At 45.3% G+C, this 20,982-nt stretch overlaps 2 protein-coding genes and 1 long non-coding RNA gene across 5 annotated transcripts in view; all 3 read left to right on the top strand.

The window, feature by feature from the left end:
* Window positions 1-20,982, top strand: part of LOC120999664 (oocyte zinc finger protein XlCOF6-like) — a 2,208,135-nt gene that overhangs the window by 916,133 nt on the left and 1,271,020 nt on the right. The window lies entirely within an intron of this gene.
* LOC120999726 lies at window positions 4,879-5,327 on the top strand. The gene is made up of 3 exons (XR_005778586.1): window positions 4,879-4,919; window positions 5,003-5,155; window positions 5,268-5,327. It is a non-coding gene; the product is annotated as an uncharacterized LOC120999726 (long non-coding RNA).
* Window positions 5,585-19,164, top strand: LOC120999665 (gastrula zinc finger protein XlCGF57.1-like). 3 transcript variants are annotated; one of them, XM_040430670.1, is made up of 4 exons: window positions 5,585-5,642; window positions 5,759-5,856; window positions 6,414-6,471; window positions 17,037-19,164. In XM_040430670.1, exons 1-4 carry the CDS (start codon window positions 5,609-5,611, stop codon window positions 18,857-18,859), a joined length of 2,013 nt encoding a protein of 670 aa, XP_040286604.1. In that variant the 5' UTR covers window positions 5,585-5,608; the 3' UTR covers window positions 18,860-19,164. The 3 variants fall into 3 exon arrangements, with proteins under 3 accessions (XP_040286604.1, XP_040286605.1, XP_040286606.1); XM_040430671.1 differs by lacking the exons at window positions 5,585-5,642; window positions 6,414-6,471 and adding an exon at window positions 6,063-6,147; XM_040430672.1 differs by lacking the exons at window positions 5,585-5,642; window positions 6,414-6,471 and adding an exon at window positions 6,063-6,102 and having other exon boundaries at window positions 5,771-5,856.

Here is a 20,982-nt window from a genome sequence, read left to right as displayed (position 1 = left end):
AAATGAATATGACATCTTATATTAGTATACCGGAGCGGCGGGGCTATCATATTTTCTGCCGATATGTACCAATATCGGCCGAAATGGATTAGGCCCATTTTCGGCCGCCGGAATTTCGGTGCACCCCTACTTTTTGACTATGTCGTCAAAAATTAACCGTTAATTTATAATAAAGGTATCGTTTTTATGAGCACGCTATTTCTTCTCTATACGCTGACCACCCTAGAGCCAAAATGCTCCCCATGCCCAAAATTGAAGAACCCTTTAGTCGGGTAGCGGTGGATTTAATAGGCTCAACCTAGCCACTCCGGTAAACGTTACATCCTGACCATAGTGGATTACGCCAATAGGTACCCTGAAGCAGTAGCGGTGCCCAATATTGTGGCTGAAACAGTAGGAGATGACCCGGGTACCCAATTTACAGCGTCTGTAACACGTCAGCTATGAAGATCTGTGGGATAAAACCCCTGATGAGCTCCCCGTATCACCCCCAGACTAACGGTCTCTGTGAGCGATTGAATGGAGCTCAATCAAATGCTGAAGACGTTCAAGGCCACTTACAGAGACTGGGAACGGTTCCTGCCTCACCTCCTCTTTGCTTATAGGGAGGTGCCGCAAGAATCAACGGGATTCTCGCCCTTCAAGCTGCTATACTGGAGGCAAGTGAGGGAACCCCTAGATCTAATTAAGGAGCATTGGGAGGGGGCCACAGAATCGACAGGGACCCTGGTGGTACCGTATGTGCTGGAATTGAGGGACCGAATGGAGGCATTGACGCAGATGGTACATAAGAACCTTCAGGCAGCGTCAGCGGGTATGGTATGACCGGAAGGCCCCACACCGTAGTTTTCAACTGGGACAGAAGGTTATGGTACTAAAACCGGTCCAGCATGACAAACTACAGGCTGCCTGGCAGGGACCTTACCAGATTATTGGGAAGATATGTGACACTACGTACACTGTCACCAGCTGTGAGAACGAGGATGTGAAGCGCACATTTCACATCAACATGCTCAAGGAGTACAAAGGGAGAGAGGAAGAAGTGGAGGCCGTTTGTGCCCCAGCATCTGAGGATACGGATAACTTACCATTACCTGATCTGCAAGGGAGTGACCAGAGAGAAAGGGCCATAGAGTAGGTACACTTGGGGGAACGGCTGGGACCACAGGAGCGGACACAGGCGATCACCCTTCTGAAAGCCAAACAGGCCACATTCTCTCAGGAGCCCGGATACACTAGACTAGTGACCCACAGGGTAGAGACCCCAGGCCAGGCTCCGTTGAGGCAAACCCCCTACCGCATACCGAGGCGGTCCGGGAAGGAATGCGTAAGGAAATTAAGGAGATTCTCTGTTTGGGAGTCATTGAGCATTCGGAAAGCCCTTGGGCCTCACCGGTGGTACTAGTGCAAAAGCGGGACGGTACGACCGGCTTTTGTGTAGATTAATGGAGACTAAATAATAAGATAGTTACAGACGCCCTACCCAATTCCCCGGGTAGACGAAGTGCTGGAACGCATCGCTAGGGGGAAGTATCTGACTACTATGGACTTATGCACGGGCTACTGGCAAATTCCCCTAGTCGAGGATGCTGTTCCGAAATCCGCCTTCGTCACCCTGTTCGGCCTGTATCAATTTAGGGTCATGCTGTTCGGGATGAAGAATGCCCCAGCTACATTCCAAAGAATGGTAGATCGTCTCCTAGATGGGCTCCAGGACTTTGCGTGTGCCTACATGGATGACATAGCCATTTTTAGCGATTCATGGGAAGCCCACTTAGTCCACATAGGGGCCATATTGGACAGGATCAGAGCAGCTGGTTTGACTTTGAAACCCGAGAAGTGTCACATTGGTATGGCGGAAGTTCAATATCTGGGACACAGGGTAGGTTGTGGAAGACAACGACCGAAGCTGGCTAAAATTGAGGCTGTTGCCAATTGGCCCACTCCCCGTACCAAGACACAAGTTATGGCTTTTTTAGGGACAGCTGGTTACTATAGATGCTTTGTCGCTGACTATAGCGCCCTGGCTAAAACCTTGTCAGACCTGACAAAGAAAAACTCACCCCGACAGGTCCTGTGGTTGCCGGAGTGTGAGACAGCTTTCCAAACCCTGAAGCAAGCTCTTGTAAATACACCTGTTCTCGCCGCCCCTGATCCTAATAAATGTTTTATCGTTCACACAGATGCTTCCATGTTTGGACTGGGGGCAGTGTTAAGCCAGGTCGAAGAGGATGGAGGGGAGCACCCAGTAGCCTATCTGAGCCGGAAACTATTGCCCAGGGAGGTCAGTTATGCAGCTATCAAAAAAGAGTGCCAGGTTGCAGGGGATAACGCTCGTCTTTTCAGGTGGAGTCTAGCCCTAAAACCATACGACTTCACTATACACTGCCGGCCTGGCAAGTTGAACTGGAATGCGGATGGCCTGTCTAGGCAAACAGAGTTGACAGCTTAAATATCTCAGGGGCTACCCGGACAGTCCCAAGTCGACCCAAAAAGGTCCATCAGATCATTAAGAGGTTAATCAGAAGCCCCAGGTTATTTCCCCCATAGATGACTATTTCCAGCGCTGGTGACGCTAGTTATCTGTGTATCTGGAGTTATATAATACAGATGTGTAGACCGCTATAGTGTAAGGATCTATATACCTGTGTGTCCATAGACATGTATAGGGGCTGATTGTACTACTAAACATTAACCCCTTCAGCAACCTGCAATTTTCCATTTTTGTTTGTTTACTACCAGCCTTTCCGGGGACACTAGTTTTATTTTTTTTATTTCCCTTCATATAAATAACTTTTGAAAAGCCCAAGGAGGGAGAATATCCGCTCCAGTTTTTTTTCACACTAAGCCACGCAAATCCACATGATGGGCAGACTGGCATCAGGCACAGATAGGTAGGTCAGCACCGAAGAACGTAGACAGAGGTTTCCTCTGGGTCCCAACACTTTTCCTCAATAATATTGGTTCCTCCAGGGACAATGAAGGACATAAATCAAAATAGAAACACATAAAATTACACATGGAAATAAGTAGATTACATTATAAAGCTCAATTCCAACACCAGAAATGTCCAAGCCAAAACTGACCAGCAGATCTCCATATTATTGTAGAAAGATAAATCCACATATACTTCCTTTTTAGTGTAGTGAGGTTAAAGGGATAACAAATCAGAAGATCAGCAGATTATATCAGTTATATTCTCCGTAGGTCCAGGTTATAATCTACAAATAAGAAAACATAAAATAACATAGTAAAACAGTCTTCCTTTAAGTTAATCAAACGGAGAAATGCCCATAGCCTGTGTGCCAGATTAATCTACAATGTGTCCCTGACCTACAAGTCACTGACTGTGCTCTCTTAGACTGCCAAGAAATAAGCCCATAAACACCAATCTGCTACCTGTTGCAGCTAGGAATAACTCACACGGACACTTCTTGGTTGGGTGGGAATCGGTCACAGCTTTATTAACAGAGTCCCTCTGTGGGCAAGTCCGCCTTCTTCTCCATCCTTTTATCACACCGACCTCCGCTGTGACTTGGTACATAATCCTAAAGAACAGTAAAACAAAAGAAACCATCAATCATAAAAAACAACCAATTGGGAGGGAGCTACGCTGCCTGGCTGCCGCAGAGAAGAGGACGGGCCCTCCCCTTTCACATTCCTATAAAACCCACAGCTCCAACCATTACTACACCCAATCAGAGCTGAGGAAGGGGGATCCGGAGGGTGTGTAACCCTTACCACTGTTCTTTTGCCACTCCTGCCATAAAACACCCCTGCGGGCTATACCACCCTCACCTAGCTGCCTGTGGGTTGAAACTATTAACCCCTTAATGCCTGACCCTCTCTGCAGTCCATGCCGCCTTCATATATCTCTCGGTGCCTGCTAACCTGCACTTACTTGTTTCCCTCAGGTTCTTTACGTTCAGTGCTCTTCTTTTGAAAGACAATGGTCCTTTCTATCAATGACCCACCAAGGATGGAGAAGGACAGAAACCCCATGGCTAAAAAGATATTAGACCTCACCCTGGAGATCATCTCCTTGATAACTGTAGAGGTGAGAGTCTCACATGATATCTCTCTTATGTCTAGTGATGGGTTTTGCTCTGGTAGACAGGCTAGCAGACGCAGTATAGAGGCAATCACGAAGTCTTTAACTTAAACAGTTCGGTGTTTATTCACACATAAGGAAACACAAAATGACCGTTTACAGTCTTGGTGTTTGTTCACACCATGCAATGTCCATAGAACAAAATCGTCACCTGGTTAGCAGTCTTTCCCCTAGCCGTCCACAGCAGGCTTTAGGTGCCTGTTTTCCAGCATGTAGCTTCCAATCCTTTAGCACACCAATTCACAGATCCCAAACCAGAGTCTTCACAGCTTCTCTGTCAGATAGAGGATAAACAACACCCAGCTGGGACTGCTGGCTGGGTTTATATAGGCCAATAAAGACCCGGACTGGAGCGTGGGGAGAAGCCACCCACCCAGCACTTTTGCTACTCTTAATAATAGCCGGCCCGGATCGGCTTTACAGCCATACTAACAAATAATAGTGTCAATCAGCACTAGCTGCATCTGACACTTAAAACTACCTGCTCTTACCTCACTGAGGCCAGGAATCTCGGTGAGACATACCTTCCGTCAATGACGGCTCCTTGAGCTTTCCTACACTAGTAAAAAAACAGGAAAATGACTGGAAAGGTGAAGGATTCTTAGAATCTCTGTAGTGATCGGCGTCTACCCATACACAGGATTACACAGTAGTGAAGAAGTCGTCTGGTGAGTGTGTGACACCCCGTGTGTCAGGAGGATGGAGCAGGACCCAGAGCCCCATCACCGAGCCTCCACCTCATTCCCTGATACATGAGCAGAAGATCCTAGAACTTACCACCAGGATCACTGAGCTACTGAGCAGAGAGGTGAGCGCTGCTGGGAATGCTGGGACATTATACAATAACGCCAAGGGAGGGCTCTGGTAATGACTATGTCCTTGTGTTGTCAGGTTCCTATAAGGTGCCAGGATGTCGCTGTCTATTTCTCCATGGAGGAGTGTGAGTATTTAGAAGAACACAAGGATCTGTACAAGGACAGAGACCACATGGCTGCAAGGATATTAGATCTCACCCTGGAGATCATCTCCTTGATAACTGGAGAGGTGAGAGTCTCACATGACATTACTCTTATCTCTAGTAATAAAACAGGGAAATGTCTGGAAAGGTGAAGGATTCTTAGAATCTCTGTAGTGATCGGCGTCTCCCCATACACAGGATTACACAGTAGTGAAGAAGTCGTCTGGTGAGTGTGTGACACCCCGTGTGTCAGGAGGACGGAGCAGGACCCAGAGCCCCATCACCGAGCCTCCACCTCATTTCCTGATACATGAGCAGAAGATCCTAGAACTTACCACCAGGATCACTGAGCTGCTGAGCGGAGAGGTGAGCGCTGCTGGGAATGCTGGGACATTATACAATAACGCCAAGGGAGGGCTCTGGTAATGACTGTATCCTTGTGTTGTCAGGTTCCTATAAGGTGTCAGGATGTCACTGTCTATTTCTCCATGGAGGAGTGGGAGTATTTAGAAGAACATAAGGATCTGTACAAGGACGTCATGATGGAGAATCATCAGTCCCTAACATCACCGGGTAAGAGGAGACCTTCCATGACTGTAGAGATGAGAACAGTTCTGAGAGTCAGATTCCCCATCATCTGATCATCACATATAGACAATGTATTCAGTCTCTGTGTGTATTTTCTACAGATGGATCCAGTCAGAGAAATCCACCAGAGAGATGTCCCAGTCCTCTGTATTCCCAGGACTGTCCACAGGAAAAGCAGAATGTCCCACTGGATCATCAAGTAAGTGCAGCTGAGGTTTCTACCTATCCTCTACAGACTGATGTCAGGGGCAAAACTAGAAATGGCAGGTGGACATCTCCCCCAACCCCCACCAGTACAGAGGTCTGCATCTACAGCAGATACTGTCCTGTATTAACAGTCAGTGACTGACTCATCAGGTACAGAATCTTCCTGCTTTTGCAAAACATTATTACCTTCTCATCTAGAATCAGGTCACCACAAAGGACAAGAGCAAGTGGATATAAGGTTCAGTTTCCAGAAGCAATGACAGGCTTTTTACTATACAATAATGTAAGAACTGGAGGTGATGAGCACAGCGTCCTCTCCAGGATAGGATCAGGTCATTTCATGCAGAATAATGTCACATTTCATATGTGTAAGATACTTGTCTGAATGTTGATCCTGTCTGATCCCCACGTGAGGAGATCCTTCTTCTTCAGGGCAGAAAGGTTCATGTCTTCTAGGGGTGTTTGATCTTTGCCTGGATATAAGATAAGCTAGCAGTGGAGTATAGTTTTCTGTTTTCTCATGTCTTTAATGTGGGATCTTTACTGCAGGAAAGTTCAGGTGGAACGACGAGTGAGCTCAAAAAACCCGGATCGGTGTCCGCGAATGGTAAGAACCTTTCATAAATCTCATTTGACTGTAAATGTCTTTATTAATGGGAAATCTGATCGGAAGTTCAGAGAAACCTCCTCCTCCTGGATATAGTGCCCCAATATATTCATTATCTTCCTTGGCACCGGTGCAATGTGACACAATATGGACAGAAACAATCACAAAAAGACTGGAGGGTAAATGCCGTTTCTGAGTAAAGGTCACATGATCCGATAGGCCTCAGTTATAAACCTGTAGTATATGGACCCATGAGGTGTTATTATTATTATTAGGTGTTATTTGCACTGTATTTGTATTATTTTAATTTTAATAGTACGTGCGTTTTTGGACTTGGTGATGCCCATGATGTTTCATTTTTTTATTGAATACTTTTTTTATTCTAGATCACCCAAAGTAACTATAACAAGCAATCATTAAATTGCCACTTGTATTCTGTAATGGATATTTATACATATACAAGATTCAATATATTCCAATGCAATGCTGCCTCCTGCAGGCCAGCATTGGAATATACTAGTAATTGACCTGGAAGCCTTGTGAAGGCTCGGGCCTATTACTAGTATGGGACTCCTTCCTTGATCTCAGCCAGGGGACGGTGGACCAGTCCGGGAAGCTCGCGGCTCCCAGTTTTAGCTCTCCCAGATGCTGTGGTCAAATGTGACAATGGCATCTGAGAGCGCCAAAACCGGGAGCCGATCGCTATCTAATCATTATCTGTGTATTTGTCATATCTAACTCTGAACCGATGTCACCGATCAGTACCCTAGCCTATTTCATATAATAGACCAGAATGCCATCACTTTCTTAAAGGGGTTATGCAGCAATATATATTATTCATCCTCAGAATAGGTCATTAATATCAGATTGGCAGGGGTCTGACACCCGGTACCCCCGCTAATAAGCTGTTTGTAGAGGAGGGCTGCTTTTCTTCATTATACTGCCTGTCATCTTCACAGTTTGGGCGGTGCAGTGTAATGACAGGTTCTCTCTCCATTCACTTGCAGCTGCGTCCTCTTCAAACAGCTGATCAGTGGGGGTGCCGGCTGTCGTACCCCTGCCAATCTGATATTGATGTCTTGAGGATAGATTATCACTATATATTGCTGCACAACCTCTTTAATTTTTCACTCGCAGTCCTGGCTATATGGCTGGTGACAGTGCGCCTGCAGTACAACACCGCCAATGATATCAGACAGTAAGGGAATTTTTTTTTTTTTTAAAGTAATTGTATTTTACATGCATAATTAAGTACTGATTGGTTCTGTCCCCTTTAAATATTATATCACCTTTTTGTAATGATATTCCTTGTAATGTAGTGAGTCAGGGATCGTTAGATAACATGTACGTATCCCCCATTGTACTGAGAAGGCTGCGTTCCTGAGTGATTATCTCTGCCCTGCGTGCCGCACACTGGACGTCCTTAGGAAGAGAGGCTGAAAGGGATAAACCTTGTGAACGACAGTTAATGGGAACTCCATTGAACATTATCCAGGTAGAATGTTGTAGATCTGTCTCTGTTTTCACCATGGGGTGTCGGCCATGTGCGACTTCATGGCGACAGGAGTTCCCCCCCATATTGAATGAAGTAGGCGGCGCAGGCATGTGACGTCAGTGAGTTACAGGACATTTAGTAAGTAGTACAGATGGGGCTGGGGATCGGAACTTCAATGATGGCTATTATTATAAAATATTTAGGCAATAAAGCAGTGAGTGAGCGGTGGGGCTGGAGTATAGTGACCGCACCGGCCCCGCTGAATTTGCATGACACCGGACCCTCCTCCCTCCCCGTCCAGCTGATACATGGCAGTCTGCGATGTAAAATGGCAGCATTCACCCCATAAGATGCAGGGGAATTTTCCCCCTACTTTTGGGGGGAAAAAAATCGTCTTATGGGGCGAAAAATACAGTAATTAAAGAGAAGGCCGCGCTTCGTGAGAGTGCTGCCTTCCTTTCATTGTTTATCCTGCTTGTCGTCGACATTGCAGCAGTTAGCAGTGTAATTACAAGAAGCCATCCTATTCACTTCTAGGGGACGGCTCCTTCCTATTCAACTGTATTCGAGCAATCATACTGATCTGCAGAATGAAGCAAACATACTTGTTTATGCCACATGGTAAACATTGTAAAATGCAAAAATCAGTGGTGGAATTACTGTTGTTTTTTCACATTCCAACCCCAAAAGAGTTAACAAAAATAAAACATTAAGTTGTATGTGCCCTAAAATTGCAATAAAAAAATATAGAATGCAGCAATGGAACAATGGTAAAAAAGTTGTTAAGGGGGATACAAGGGCTTAAAAATAAAAAAAAGGAAAGGTGCAAGAAAAATAAAGAAGAAAGTTGCCATAATATGTAAAGCACAAATAGGGCACAACAGCGATCAAAGCAAAAGGAGGAGAAGATGTATCAAAACTTGTTGGAAGGAAAATGGAGTTGATGCCCATGACAACCAGTCAAATCACTTATTTAATTTTCCAAAGGTTGTCCTATTATAGTTGGAATCTGAATGGTGGCCACCTGCTCTAGTTTTGCTAATTTTCCTCAAAGCTCATTAAGCACTTGGGTGAGATATGGTTTTGTAAAGCACATAATAGGGCCATACATTAAGCGTATACACAGGTGGTGTGTACATGTTTATGCTGAATTTCCTTCCACTCATGATTTCTTTTATATTCATTTTGGTGGTATCTGTTGAATTTCTGGAACTTTTGTCTGTTGACATTGGGATGTATTGGACTGTATGGTCTGATAGAAACACCTGTCACCATTAGGCTAGGTCTACACGACGACATTTGTCGCGCAACAAAAAGTCGCGCGACAGATAGGGCGCAACAGTTGTCGCGCGACATTTTGTTGCACTAATGTTGCGCGACAATTTTTATAATGGCAGTCTATGGTGTCGCACTGCAACATGCGACATGTTGCGACTGCGACGCAACAGTCGCAGAAAAATCCATCTTGAATGGATTTTCTGCGACTGTCGCGTCGCAGTCGCAGCATGTCGCATGTTGCAGTGCGACACCATAGACTGCCATTATAAAAATTGTCGCGCGACATTAGTGCAACAAAATGTCGCGCGACAAATGTCGTCGTGTAGACCTAGCCTTAGAGTTGAGCGGACACCTGGATGTTCGGGTTCGACGGGTTCGGCCGAACTTCACAAAAAAAGTTCGAGTTCAGAACCCGAACTTGACCCCGAACCACATTGAAGTCAATGGGGACCCGAACTTTCGAGCACTGAAATGGCTCTAAAAATGTCATGGAAAGGGCTAGAGGGCTGCAAATGCCAGCAAAATGTGGTTAAGGTCATGGCAAGTGCACTGCAAACAAATGTGGATAGGGAAATGACTTAAAATAACATAAAATACATAAAAATAAAAAATAAAAATCTTGATCTAGGAGGACCAGGTCCATATGGAGTAGGAGGTTGAGGAGGCAGTGGATGTGGTGGTGTAGGTGATAGCTGTGGTGGAGGAGGAGGAGGTATCCTACACTGTTTTTGGTTTTAATTTTAATTAATTTTTTTAAAGTAGGGTACACCCCAAAACATTGGGAAATATAACCTGTGATAACCCCCTCCAGCCGTGCTAAACAAACGTTCAGACAATGCACTGGCTGCAGGGCAGGCCAGCACCTCCAAGGCATAAAGGGCAAGCTCAGGCCATGTGCCCAATTTGGAGACCCAGAAGTTGAAGGGGGCAGACCCATCAGTCAGTACGTGTTGGCGTGTGCACACTTACTGCTCCACAATGTCGCACGTCCCTGTGATGTTCACGATCCAATTGGATATCTTCTCTATTAACTTTCGATGTTCTTTTCTGCGCCTACCATGGTGATCACGGGTGGCGGGGAATTAGGGTTCCAGGCCGGAGAGGGAGCGTGAGAAAGGGATACCACATTCAAGGGAGGTTAATTGTTTGAAATTAAATATAATCGAGCAGAAATGTGGGACAAATTATTGAAGGGCAAAATGTGAGACAAGTTGTTAAAGTTTAAGCACTGAATGAAAGGAGGGGGCGCGCGTCAATTAAAGAAGAATTTTTTTAATTTATGTCCCTGTTACCTATGCAGAGCAGGGGTTTAATCGCGGAAAAAATGGTCAAATGTCACCCAAGAATGTAACAGACAAATTAGTGAAATGTTTTTACCTGTCTACTAGGTATAGCAGGGGTATATCACACCCAAAAATTGGTGAATTTCACACGAGAATGTAACAGACAAATTAGTTAAAGTATAACTGTCATATATATTTTTTTGGAGTATTGGATTGTGGTGATTAATATCACCTTGGTGGCCCTATTTAAACTTTTCACTGTGTATTAAATTACCCCTTAATTCCACATTTTTGTTCCCTGTACTGCCTACTTTTACCTGTACTTAAAATAGGGTTTCTAGGCATGGTCCGTCTATCTGTTGAAGGACGGAGCACGCTGCGTGCAAGGTCAGATTACTGACAGCCAGGGACTGTAAGTAAATGATTAAAGCCAGGTCCTCCCCAGCAGCTGATAACAGTGCCTGGGCTGTGTGCACTTCTCCCTGTCCCTGCGCTTGCAGAGTAGAACCAGCGCACAACAGGGAAGGGAGATCTGCCGTCTGCTCAGTGTATAAATGAAAGCAACATGTGGTAAGAGGACCCCTCTGTGCTGCAGGAGATTAACCCTTTAGGGGGGAGGGCTCTGGTTACTGACACTTTTGGGGGGCTATTGTTACTGGCTAGTGAGGGCAGGCGGGATTAGCCTCAGGGTGAGGGCAGTGGCGGCCATCTTAACTGAATAGTGAAATTGCAGTTTTATGCAGACTGGTTGCTAAGGGCTGAATCTTATTAAATATGGGGTAAGTCAGTCTAATAGTAACTGATTCTGGAATATCATGTTATTAGTAACTACATATATGAAAATTGAAATTAGGGTCTAAATGTGACAGTTATCCTTTAAATTTGTTTACCTGTCTACTAGGTATAGCAGGGGTATATCACAGCCAAAAATTGGTGAATTTCACCCGAATATGTAGCAGACAAATTAGTGAAATGTTTTTACCTGTCTACTAGTTACAGCAGGGTTATATCACACCCAAAAATTGGTGAATTTCACCCGAAAATGTAACAGACAAATGAGTGAAATGACATAGTAAAATACGCACAAATAAAAAAAAATATTCTTGATTTATGAGGTCGAGGTCCATATGTAGTAGGAGTTTGAGGAGGCGGTGGACCTAGCGGTCTAGGTGGAAGCGGCGGTAGACGCAGGACGATGTAGCCAACACTGTTTTTTTTGTTGAAATTATTTTTTTTTATTAGGTTACACTCAAAATGAGTGGGAAATATCCAAAATACAACAATGAGCTATTGCGCTGTAGTATAACAATGGCTGGGTGAGGCCGGTATACATGTCTATTCTGCACAAGGTACGGAGATCCATGCCTGGCTCATTTTAATGAACGTGAGCTTGTCCACATTTGCTGTGGACAGGCGGCTGCGCTTGTCTGTGATAACGCCCCCTGCCATGCTAAACACATGTTCAGGCAATACACTGGCTGCAGGGCAGGCCAGCACCTCCAAGGCGTCAAGGGCAAGCTCAGGCCATGTGCCCAATTTGGAGACCCAGAAGTTGAAGGGGGCAGACCCGTCAGTCAGTACGTGTAGGCGTGTGCACACATACTGCTCTACCATGTTGCTGAAATGCTGCCTCCTGCTAAGACGTTCCATATCAGCTGGTGGTGATGGTTGTTGTGGCGTGCTGACAAAGCTTTTCCACATTTCGGTCATGCTAACCCTGCCTTCTGAGATGCTGGTGGGGCCCCAGCTGCATTACTCCTCCTCTGCCTTCGTCTTGTGCGTCCACTGTTACCCCGCTGTCAGGTGGGAATGCCACCAGCAGCGCGTCTACCAGCATGCTATTGTACTCGCGCATCTTACGATCACGCTCCAGTGATGGAATTAAGGACGGTACGTTGTCCTTGTAATGGAGATCCAGTAGCGTGGCCACCCAGTAATCAGCACAAGTTAGAATGTGGGCAACTCTGCGGTCATTGCGGAAACACTGCAGCATGTAATCGCTCCAGGCTGTAATGTGTGCCAGGCTGCCCAGTGGCAATGAAAAGCTGTCCTCTGTGGGAGGTGTATCGTCTGTGTCCTCTGTATCCCCCCCCAGCCATGCACCAGTGATGGCCATGAGCTAGTTTGGGTGCCACCCTGCTGTGAACACGGTTCCTCCTCCTACTCCTCATCCTCCACCTCGTCATCCTCCAGAACTGTGCCCTGGCTGAACAATTGTGTACCTGGCGTTTGTGGGTGCAGGAACCCACCCTCAGAGCCACTTGTGAATGACTGGCCAGAAACCCTATGAAATGATTCCTCTTCCTCCTCCTCCTGTGCCACATCCTCTTCCATCATCACCCGAAGCGTTTTTTCAAGGAGGCATAGAAGTGGGATAGTAACACTGAGAACGCCGTTATCGGCACTGGCCATGTTGGTGGAGTACTAGAAACAGTGCAACAAGGAACACAGGTCTCGCATGGAGGCCCAGTCATTGGTGGTGAAGTGGTGCTGTTCCGCAGAGCGACTCACCCATGCATGCTGCAGCTGAAACTCTACTATCGCCGGCTGCTGCTCGCACAGTCTGGCCAGCATGTGCAAGGTGGAGCTCCACCTTGTGGGCATGTCACATATGAGGCGGTAAGTGGGAAGGCCGAAGTTACGCTGCAGCGCTGACAGGCGATCAGCAGCATGGTGAGGACGCTGAAAGCCTGCACTTTATGCAGCAGCTCTGATATATCGTGGTAATTTTTAAGGATCCTCTGCACCACCAAATTCAGCACATGCATCAGGCAAGGGATGTGCGTCAAAGCAGCTAGTCCCAGAGCTGCTACAAGATTTCGCCCATTATCGCACACCACCAGGCCGGGCATGAGGCTCACTGGCACCAACCACTCATCGGTCTGATGTTCAATGCCCATCCACAGCAACTGCACGCTGTGGGGTTAGTCCCCCAAACAGATAAGTTTTAAAACTGCCTGCTGTCGTTTACTCCTGGCTGTGCTGAAGTTGGTGGTGAAGGTATTACGCTGACCGGATGAGGAGCCGGTAGAGGATGAGGAAGCGGAGTAGGAGGAAGAAGCAACAGGAGGCAAACTGAAGCGCCCTGCAATCCTCGGTGGTGGAAGGACATGCGCCAAATTGCTATCCTCCTCAGGCCCAGCCGCCACTGCATTTACCCAGTGTGCTGTTAGAGAGATATAACGTCCCTGACCGTGCTTACTGGTCCACGTATCCGTAGTTAGGTGGACCTTGCCACAGATGCCGTTGCGCAGTTCACACCTGATTTTGTCCCCTACTTGGTTGTGCAGGGAAGGGATGGCTCACCTGGAAAAGTAGTGGCGGCTGGGCACGACGTACTATGGGACAGCCATCGCCATAAGGCTTTTAAAACTCTCCATCTCCACCAGACGGAATGACAGCATTTCAAATGCCAGTAATTTTGAAATGCTGGCATTCAGGGCCAGGGATCGCGGGTGGGTAGGGGGGGTACTTCCTCTTCCGCTCCAGTGTTTGGGAGATGGAGAGATGAACGCTTCCGTGGGACATTGTGGAGATGCTTGGTGACCCAGGTGGTGGTGTTGCTGGCAGATCCTCTGTTAGCGGGGTGGCAGGTGGCACTGTCACTCCAGAGGTGGCTGAAAAGGCCGAGACTGCAGCAGAAGAGGAAGCAGGAGGGGCCAGAGTTTTTGAGGTGTCTACTCCACTGCAGCTCGTGTTTTGCACTTAGATGCCTGGTCATGCAGGTTGTGCTCAGGTTGAGAACGTTTAGGCTGGGTTCAGACCTGAGCGTATTTGATATGCTCGTTTAACGCGCGTTTGTGTCACGCGTTTTTGTCGCGCGTTTTTGTCCATAGTCAACGCGCGTATTACGCGCGTTTCTGTGATTAACAGCAGTGTCCTATGGCTGCAAACGCGCGACAAAACGCCCCAAAGAAGCTCAAGAACTTTTTTGAGCGTAGGGCGTTTTCAGCGTGTTCAAACGCGCTGTAAAACTCTCAAGTGAGAACCAGGGCCATAGGGAAGCATTGGTTTTCATGTGTTGAGCGTTTTACAGCGCGTTTGAACGCGCTGTAAAACGCTCAGGTCTGAACCCAGCCTTATGCCTCGCTTCAGGCTCTGATTGCACAGCGTGCAAACCACTCGTGTCTTATCTTCAGCACATTGTCTGAAGAACTGCCACGCCAGGGAACACCTTGGAGCTGGCTTTGGCGTGCTTAGTCCCTTGCTGCGGTGGGCAGTAGCAGGCGTACTGTCTAGGGGACGGCCGCTCCTATTTTGCACCCTGCTCCCTCTTCTGCTGTGCTGGTGGCTCTGTGCCTCCTTCCTCCGAACTACACAGGTCACTCGCATGACCTTGATTCCATGTGGGGTCGAGAACCTCATCGTCCTCCACATCATCTTCCACCCAGTTTTCACCCCTGTCCTCCCTGTCGGTCTGTACACTGCAGAAAGCCACAGTGGTTGGCACCTGTGTTTCGTCATTATTCTAGACTTGCTGCGGTGGTCCTCCCATGTACTCATCCTGAACCATAAGTGGTTGGGTATCGGTGCACTCAATCTCTTCCACTTCTGGGGCAGGGCTAGGTGGATGGCCCTGGGAAACCCTGCTAGCAGAGTTATCAAAAAGCAGGAGAGACTGCTGCATGACTTGGGGCTCAGACTGCTTGGCTGATTTGCAAGGGGGTGAGTTAAAGACTGATGGACATCAGCTTCAGGTGCCAACTCTGATATTTAAGCAGGAGACTGGGTGGTAGACAATGTAAAGGAACTGAAGGCACTGTCAGCAACCCAATCTACTATCTCCTGTACTTGTTCTTTCCTCACCATTCGTAGAGCTGCATTAGGACCGACCAAATACTGCTGAAGGTTCTGTCGCCTACTCGCACCTGGGGAAGGTGTTTCACTTGTGCGTTTGTAGCTGGCACAGATCGACCACGTCCTCTCCCTGCAACAGGGGCTCCACCAGCAGCACCACGACCGGGGCCACGTCCCTTATTTGACGCTCTCCTCATATTTCTCAAATTTAGGATCTTGCCCAAATATTATTATTATTGCAGTATTTAAAGCTTGTATATCACACTGACAGATGCAGCCAAGGCCGCAAATTTAGTATTTGGCCCAAAATGGGTGTTTTTTTAATAACAGAATAGAACAGCAGTATCTAACTCGTGTATCTCACACTGACAGATACAGCAAAGGCTGCAAATTTAGTTTTTTGCCCAAAATGGGTGTTTTTTTTAAACCTAGAATATTATTGCAGTATTTCTAGCTTGTATGTCACATTTACAAATGCAGCATATGCCCAAGATGTAGGGTATTGCCAAAAATTGGTGTTTTTTTAAACCCTGAATATTATTGCAGTATTTAAAGCTTGTATCTCACACTGACAGATGCAGCAAAGGCTGCAAAAATAAGTATTTTGCCCAAAATGGGTGTTTTTTTTATTACAAAATAGAACACCAGTATCTAACGCGTGTATCTCACAATGACAGATACAGCAAAGGCTGCAAATTATTTTTTTTGCCCAAAATGGGTGTTTTTTTAAACCCAGAAAATTATTGAAGTATTTCAAGCTTGTCTTTTACACTGACAAATGCTGCAAATGCACCAGATGTAGGGTCTTTCAAAAAAATGTGTGATTTTTTAAACCCTGAAAATTGTTGAAGTATTGTAAGCTTCTATTTCACACTGACAAATGCTGCAAAGGCACCAGATTTAGTATATTGCCAAAAATGGGTGTTTTTTTAAAACCAGGATTATTATTGCAGTATTTCAAGCTGGAATTTGAATGTCACAAAAGCACATATTCTGTGCTGGTGCACTAAGCTTGCATAAAATGGCCACCGCGGCCCACCTAACTAACAGACGGATAAAAGTTATTTTTCTGTGTCACTGGGCTCAGGGCAGGGTAAAAAGATTGTGCACTGCACCCACAAAACTAAATCTAGGTAGATTGCTGAGTTAACAAGCACTTCTGATAAAAGATTCTTTCCTATTCTCTCCCTCACAGCAGCATCCTCTCCCTACACTAGTAACAGCAGAGTGACGTGCAGCGCTACGTGACTCCAGCTTATATAGAGGCTGGGTCACATGATGCACTGGCCAATCACAACCATGCCATTAGTAGGCATGGCTGTGATGGCTTCTAAGGGCACACGAGTTAAACGCTTGTTGATTGGCTGCTCTGCAGCCTTTCAAAAAGCGCCATAAAGTAGCCGAACACCTAACCGAAACCCGAACTTTTACTGAAAAGTTCGGGTTCAGGTCCGGGGTCCAAAAATTCTAAAGTTCAGTACGAGCCCGAACTTTACAGTTCGGGTTCGCTCAACCCTACTTGCAGGAACTGTCATTCCTTATAATCAAGACGATTATTGGTTTCTTTAAATCTACCTTTACTGAAACTGTACATTATACTGTTATCTTACATGTCTTATTTATTTTATGTTTTCTGGCTTTCTATTGTTTTAAAAAAGCTTGAGAAAAAAATTTGCTTTGGGAAAAAAATTTACTTTTGTTTAATTTTCTAGGTAAAAATGGGATGAGAGTATACCATAAGAATCTTCATTTATCTTCCTATGATAAAGCAGAAGATAGCAATATCACACAAGCTTATTCAATAACTCCTAATGTACCCTCAGTCCTTCATAGCGGAGATATATCCAATGATACTGCTGGTCACAAGAAACCTTCATCTAGTCAATCACTGACTGGCAAAAGAAGAACTAAACAGAAGTGTGGAAAAATATTTTCACATGGGACACCTTTTAAGAAGAAATCTAATCTTTCTTTACATGAGAGAAATTGCAGAGATAAAAAGTCATTTTCATGCTCTGAATGTGGAAAATCTTTTACCAGGAAATGTATTCTAGTTGGACATCTGAGAACTCACACAGGGGAGAAGCCGTATTCATGTTCAGAATGTGGGAAATGTTTTATGTTGAAATGCTCTAGAAAGAAACATCAGAGAACTCACACAAGAGCGAAGCCATTTTCATGTTCAGAATGTCAGAAATGTTTTAGTAAGAAATCTGGTCTTGTGGCACATTTAAGAATTCATACAGGGGAGAAGCCATTTTCATGTTCTGAATGTGGTAAATGTTTTAGTCAGAAATCAAATCTTGTGAAACATCTAAAAATCCACATAGGGGAGAAGCCATTTTCATGTTCAGAATGTCAGAAATGTTTTACTCAGAAATCTGTTCTTCTGACACATCAGAAAACTCACACAGGGGAGAAGCCATTTTCATGTTCAGAATGTGGAAAATGTTTTACCCGTCAATCATATTTTTTTCTGCATCTGAAAACTCACTCTGGTGAGAAGCCATTCTCATGTATTGAATGTGGAAAGTGTTTTATTTTTAAATCAAATCTTGTTAACCATCAGACAATTCACACAGGAGAGAAGCCGTTTCTGTGTCCTGAATGTGGGAAGTGTTTTCGTGTGAAATCAATGCTTGTAGCACATCAAAGAATTCACACAGGAGAGAAGACATTTTCATGTTCAGAATGTGGGAAATGTTTTAGTCACAAATCACAACTTGTTGGACATCAGAGAACTCACACAGGGGAGAAGCCATATTCATGTTCAGAATGTCAGAAATGTTTTAGTAATCAATCTGCTCTTGTGAAACATTTAAGAATTCATACGGGGGAGAAGCCATTTTCATGTCCTGAATGTGGTAAATGTTTTAGTCTCAAATCACATCTGGTTAAACATCAGAGAACTCACACAGGGGAGGAGCCATTTTCATGTCCTGAATGCGGTAAATGTTTTAGTCAGAAATCACATCTTGTTAAACATCAGAGAACTCACACAGGGGAGGAGCCATTTTCATGTCCTGAATGTGGTAAATGTTTTAGTTTCAAATCACATCTTGTTGGACATCAGAGAACTCACACAGGGGAGAAGCCATTTTCATGTTCAGAATGTGGAAAATGTCTTGCCAATCAATCAAGTTTTATTCAGCATCAAAAAACTCACACAGGGGAGAAGCCATTTTCATGTCCTGAATGTGGTAAATGTTTTGGTCAGAAAGCAAATCTTGTGCAACATCTAAAAATCCACTTAGGGGAGAAGCCATTTTCATGTCCTGAATGTGGTAAATGTTTTGGTCAGAAAGCAAATCTTGTGAAACATCTAAAAATCCACTTAGGGGAGAAGCCATTTTCATGTTCAGAATGTGGAAAATGTTTTAGTCAGAAAGTTAGTCTTGTGAGACATCTAGGAATCCACTATGGACAGAAGTCATTTTCATGTTCAGAATGTGGTATATGTTTTATTCTTGAATCAAGTTTAACTCGGCATCAGAGAGCTCACACAGGGGAGAAGTCTGACCTGTCTTCAAGATAGCTCATCAATATCAGATTGGGGGGGTTTCGACACTCGAGAACCCCACCGATCAGTTGTTTGAGGAGGCCTCCTTGCAGCTTACAAAGCACAATGCTTTCCATTGGAGAGCGCATGTGCTTGGTATTGCAGATTAGTCTCATTCACTTGAATATGAGAGGATATTAAGAGCGATCATTCCATATTGTTCCTGTAATGCTAATGAAATGATAAAGCCAAATTGACGGCCAGCAAACGCGGCATGCCAGACACACTTTGCGCAACTCATCACACTCTGAACACCCTTGAGGGCCAGGGTACTCTTCACCCACCTCCAGCAGGATGGGGGACTTTGGCAGAGCCCTTTCCAGTTGTCAAATAGCAGGGCAGCTGGGCACACCATGACACTATGCACTGGTGAATAGGGAAACACGAGAATGGTCAGTAAACGTAAGCCAGGGCAAAAGAACCAGAAGACAACCAAAACCGAAGCCAGAGACAATAACCAGAGAAACCACTCACCAGATAACTTAAGATACAGAGCCAGGGAAGCAACTGAATAACCAGAAGTGAGTGGGGGAAGGGGAAGACCAGGTTTAAATATCCCTCCACAGACCACCTGACACTGCTGAGATCACACGCAATCACCACCCTCAGCCCAGGGAAGCATAGGTGGGTCCTGAGAGTGTGCAGAGGAAGGAACCTCCCACCACATGTCTATGTTAGGAGACATAAAAACATAGTTTCCATGGCAACAGCTGACGCTAGGGGCTCCTGCATCCTGGGACCCCTGACCAGCGTCAGCGCTGGGAATGATGGCGTTTTGTCTCCCAGCAGCACCACGATCCAGAATGGATCTCACAGAGTGACATGTATGCATAAAGCGCAAACCTTTACTAGCTCTGCCCTCCGCAAGGGTTGAGGGATGCCCGCAGGAGGGCCAGAGACCCCTGGGAGAATGAGAGACAAGTCCGCGTGGTGACATACTTTTGGCAAGACTGCGTCTGGTTGCATGACAGTTCCACTATATTTCTAGTTATTAAATGTAATGTATATTTTGTTGTCAGGTTTCTTAAAGAAAATATAAAAAATAAATGTCCATATAACTGTGGTGAAATTATGGTAGTAATTGTGTGAAACATCAAATATAATATAATAAATAAAGGTCCATAGAGATGCTAAGGACCTGCAGTTTATCTTCGTACTTGACAACACAGGGTAAATCCCAAACATTTTAGAGACATTTGTTTTGCAATTTAGCATCTGTAAGAGCGGGTCTAGGTAAAGTCCAGTAGCGATATATGTCCCATGAAACTGTAGTAGGTGGTCAGAAAAGCTTTAGCTAATGCTAGCAGTGGGCCCTCCCAGCTGCAATCCAATTAGCACTGGTTAAAACAGAGTGTGAAATATAAGTAAATATCTGGTATTCATTCTTTAACCTGTTTGCAAGGATTTGAACTTCTCTGGACAAAATGCCCAAGACAGGTACACAGGGACAGTTTTAGACAAAGTGTGGACCTGGTGAAAAACAGAAGGTATGCTTTTTCTGTCTGAGACCTGTGTATTAATCCTGCCTGTTTCTCAACTCTGATTCTTCGCTGCTTGCCCTAACTTTGGATTGCTTTGTCGGATATATATTAATGCTGCCTGCCCTAACCTTGGATTGCTTTCTCGTATACACTAGTATGCTGCCTGTCCTGCCCTTAGCCCGTCTCCTGATAAGGCATACTGCCTGACTCTTCAGTGCTTTGCACTGGTGTCTCTGATCTCCATCAGTCAGCTGCCACATATATTGGGAGTACTCCAGGAGGAAGCAGCCATGTTGGTTCTCTGCAGCAAAGTCAAGATCTCTATATATGGGTTAAACATTAAATACCAGGGTACAACCAGGACAAATGCCCTTAGGTTTAACCCAAAGCCAAATCTGTTAGTTGGCACAGTGTGTCCACACTCATTGTCTGTTACAGTAAGCTCAGGCCATGCATCCCACTGAGCCACTCCAGATAGGACTACCAGAACTCTTCCAACTATCACAGGAAAAAAACAGATCCAATCATACCTATATGATGTTTCCACTCGCTTGGAAGTTATTTCAACAGTCCCTGCAGTACTGCAGTAATCTGCTTTGTGAAGATTTTAGCTGCACA

This window comes from Bufo bufo, chromosome 4 (genome assembly GCF_905171765.1).
Source record: "Bufo bufo chromosome 4, aBufBuf1.1, whole genome shotgun sequence".
Taxonomy (NCBI): domain Eukaryota; kingdom Metazoa; phylum Chordata; class Amphibia; order Anura; family Bufonidae; genus Bufo; species Bufo bufo.
This window is presented reverse-complemented; position numbering and strand designations above follow the sequence as displayed.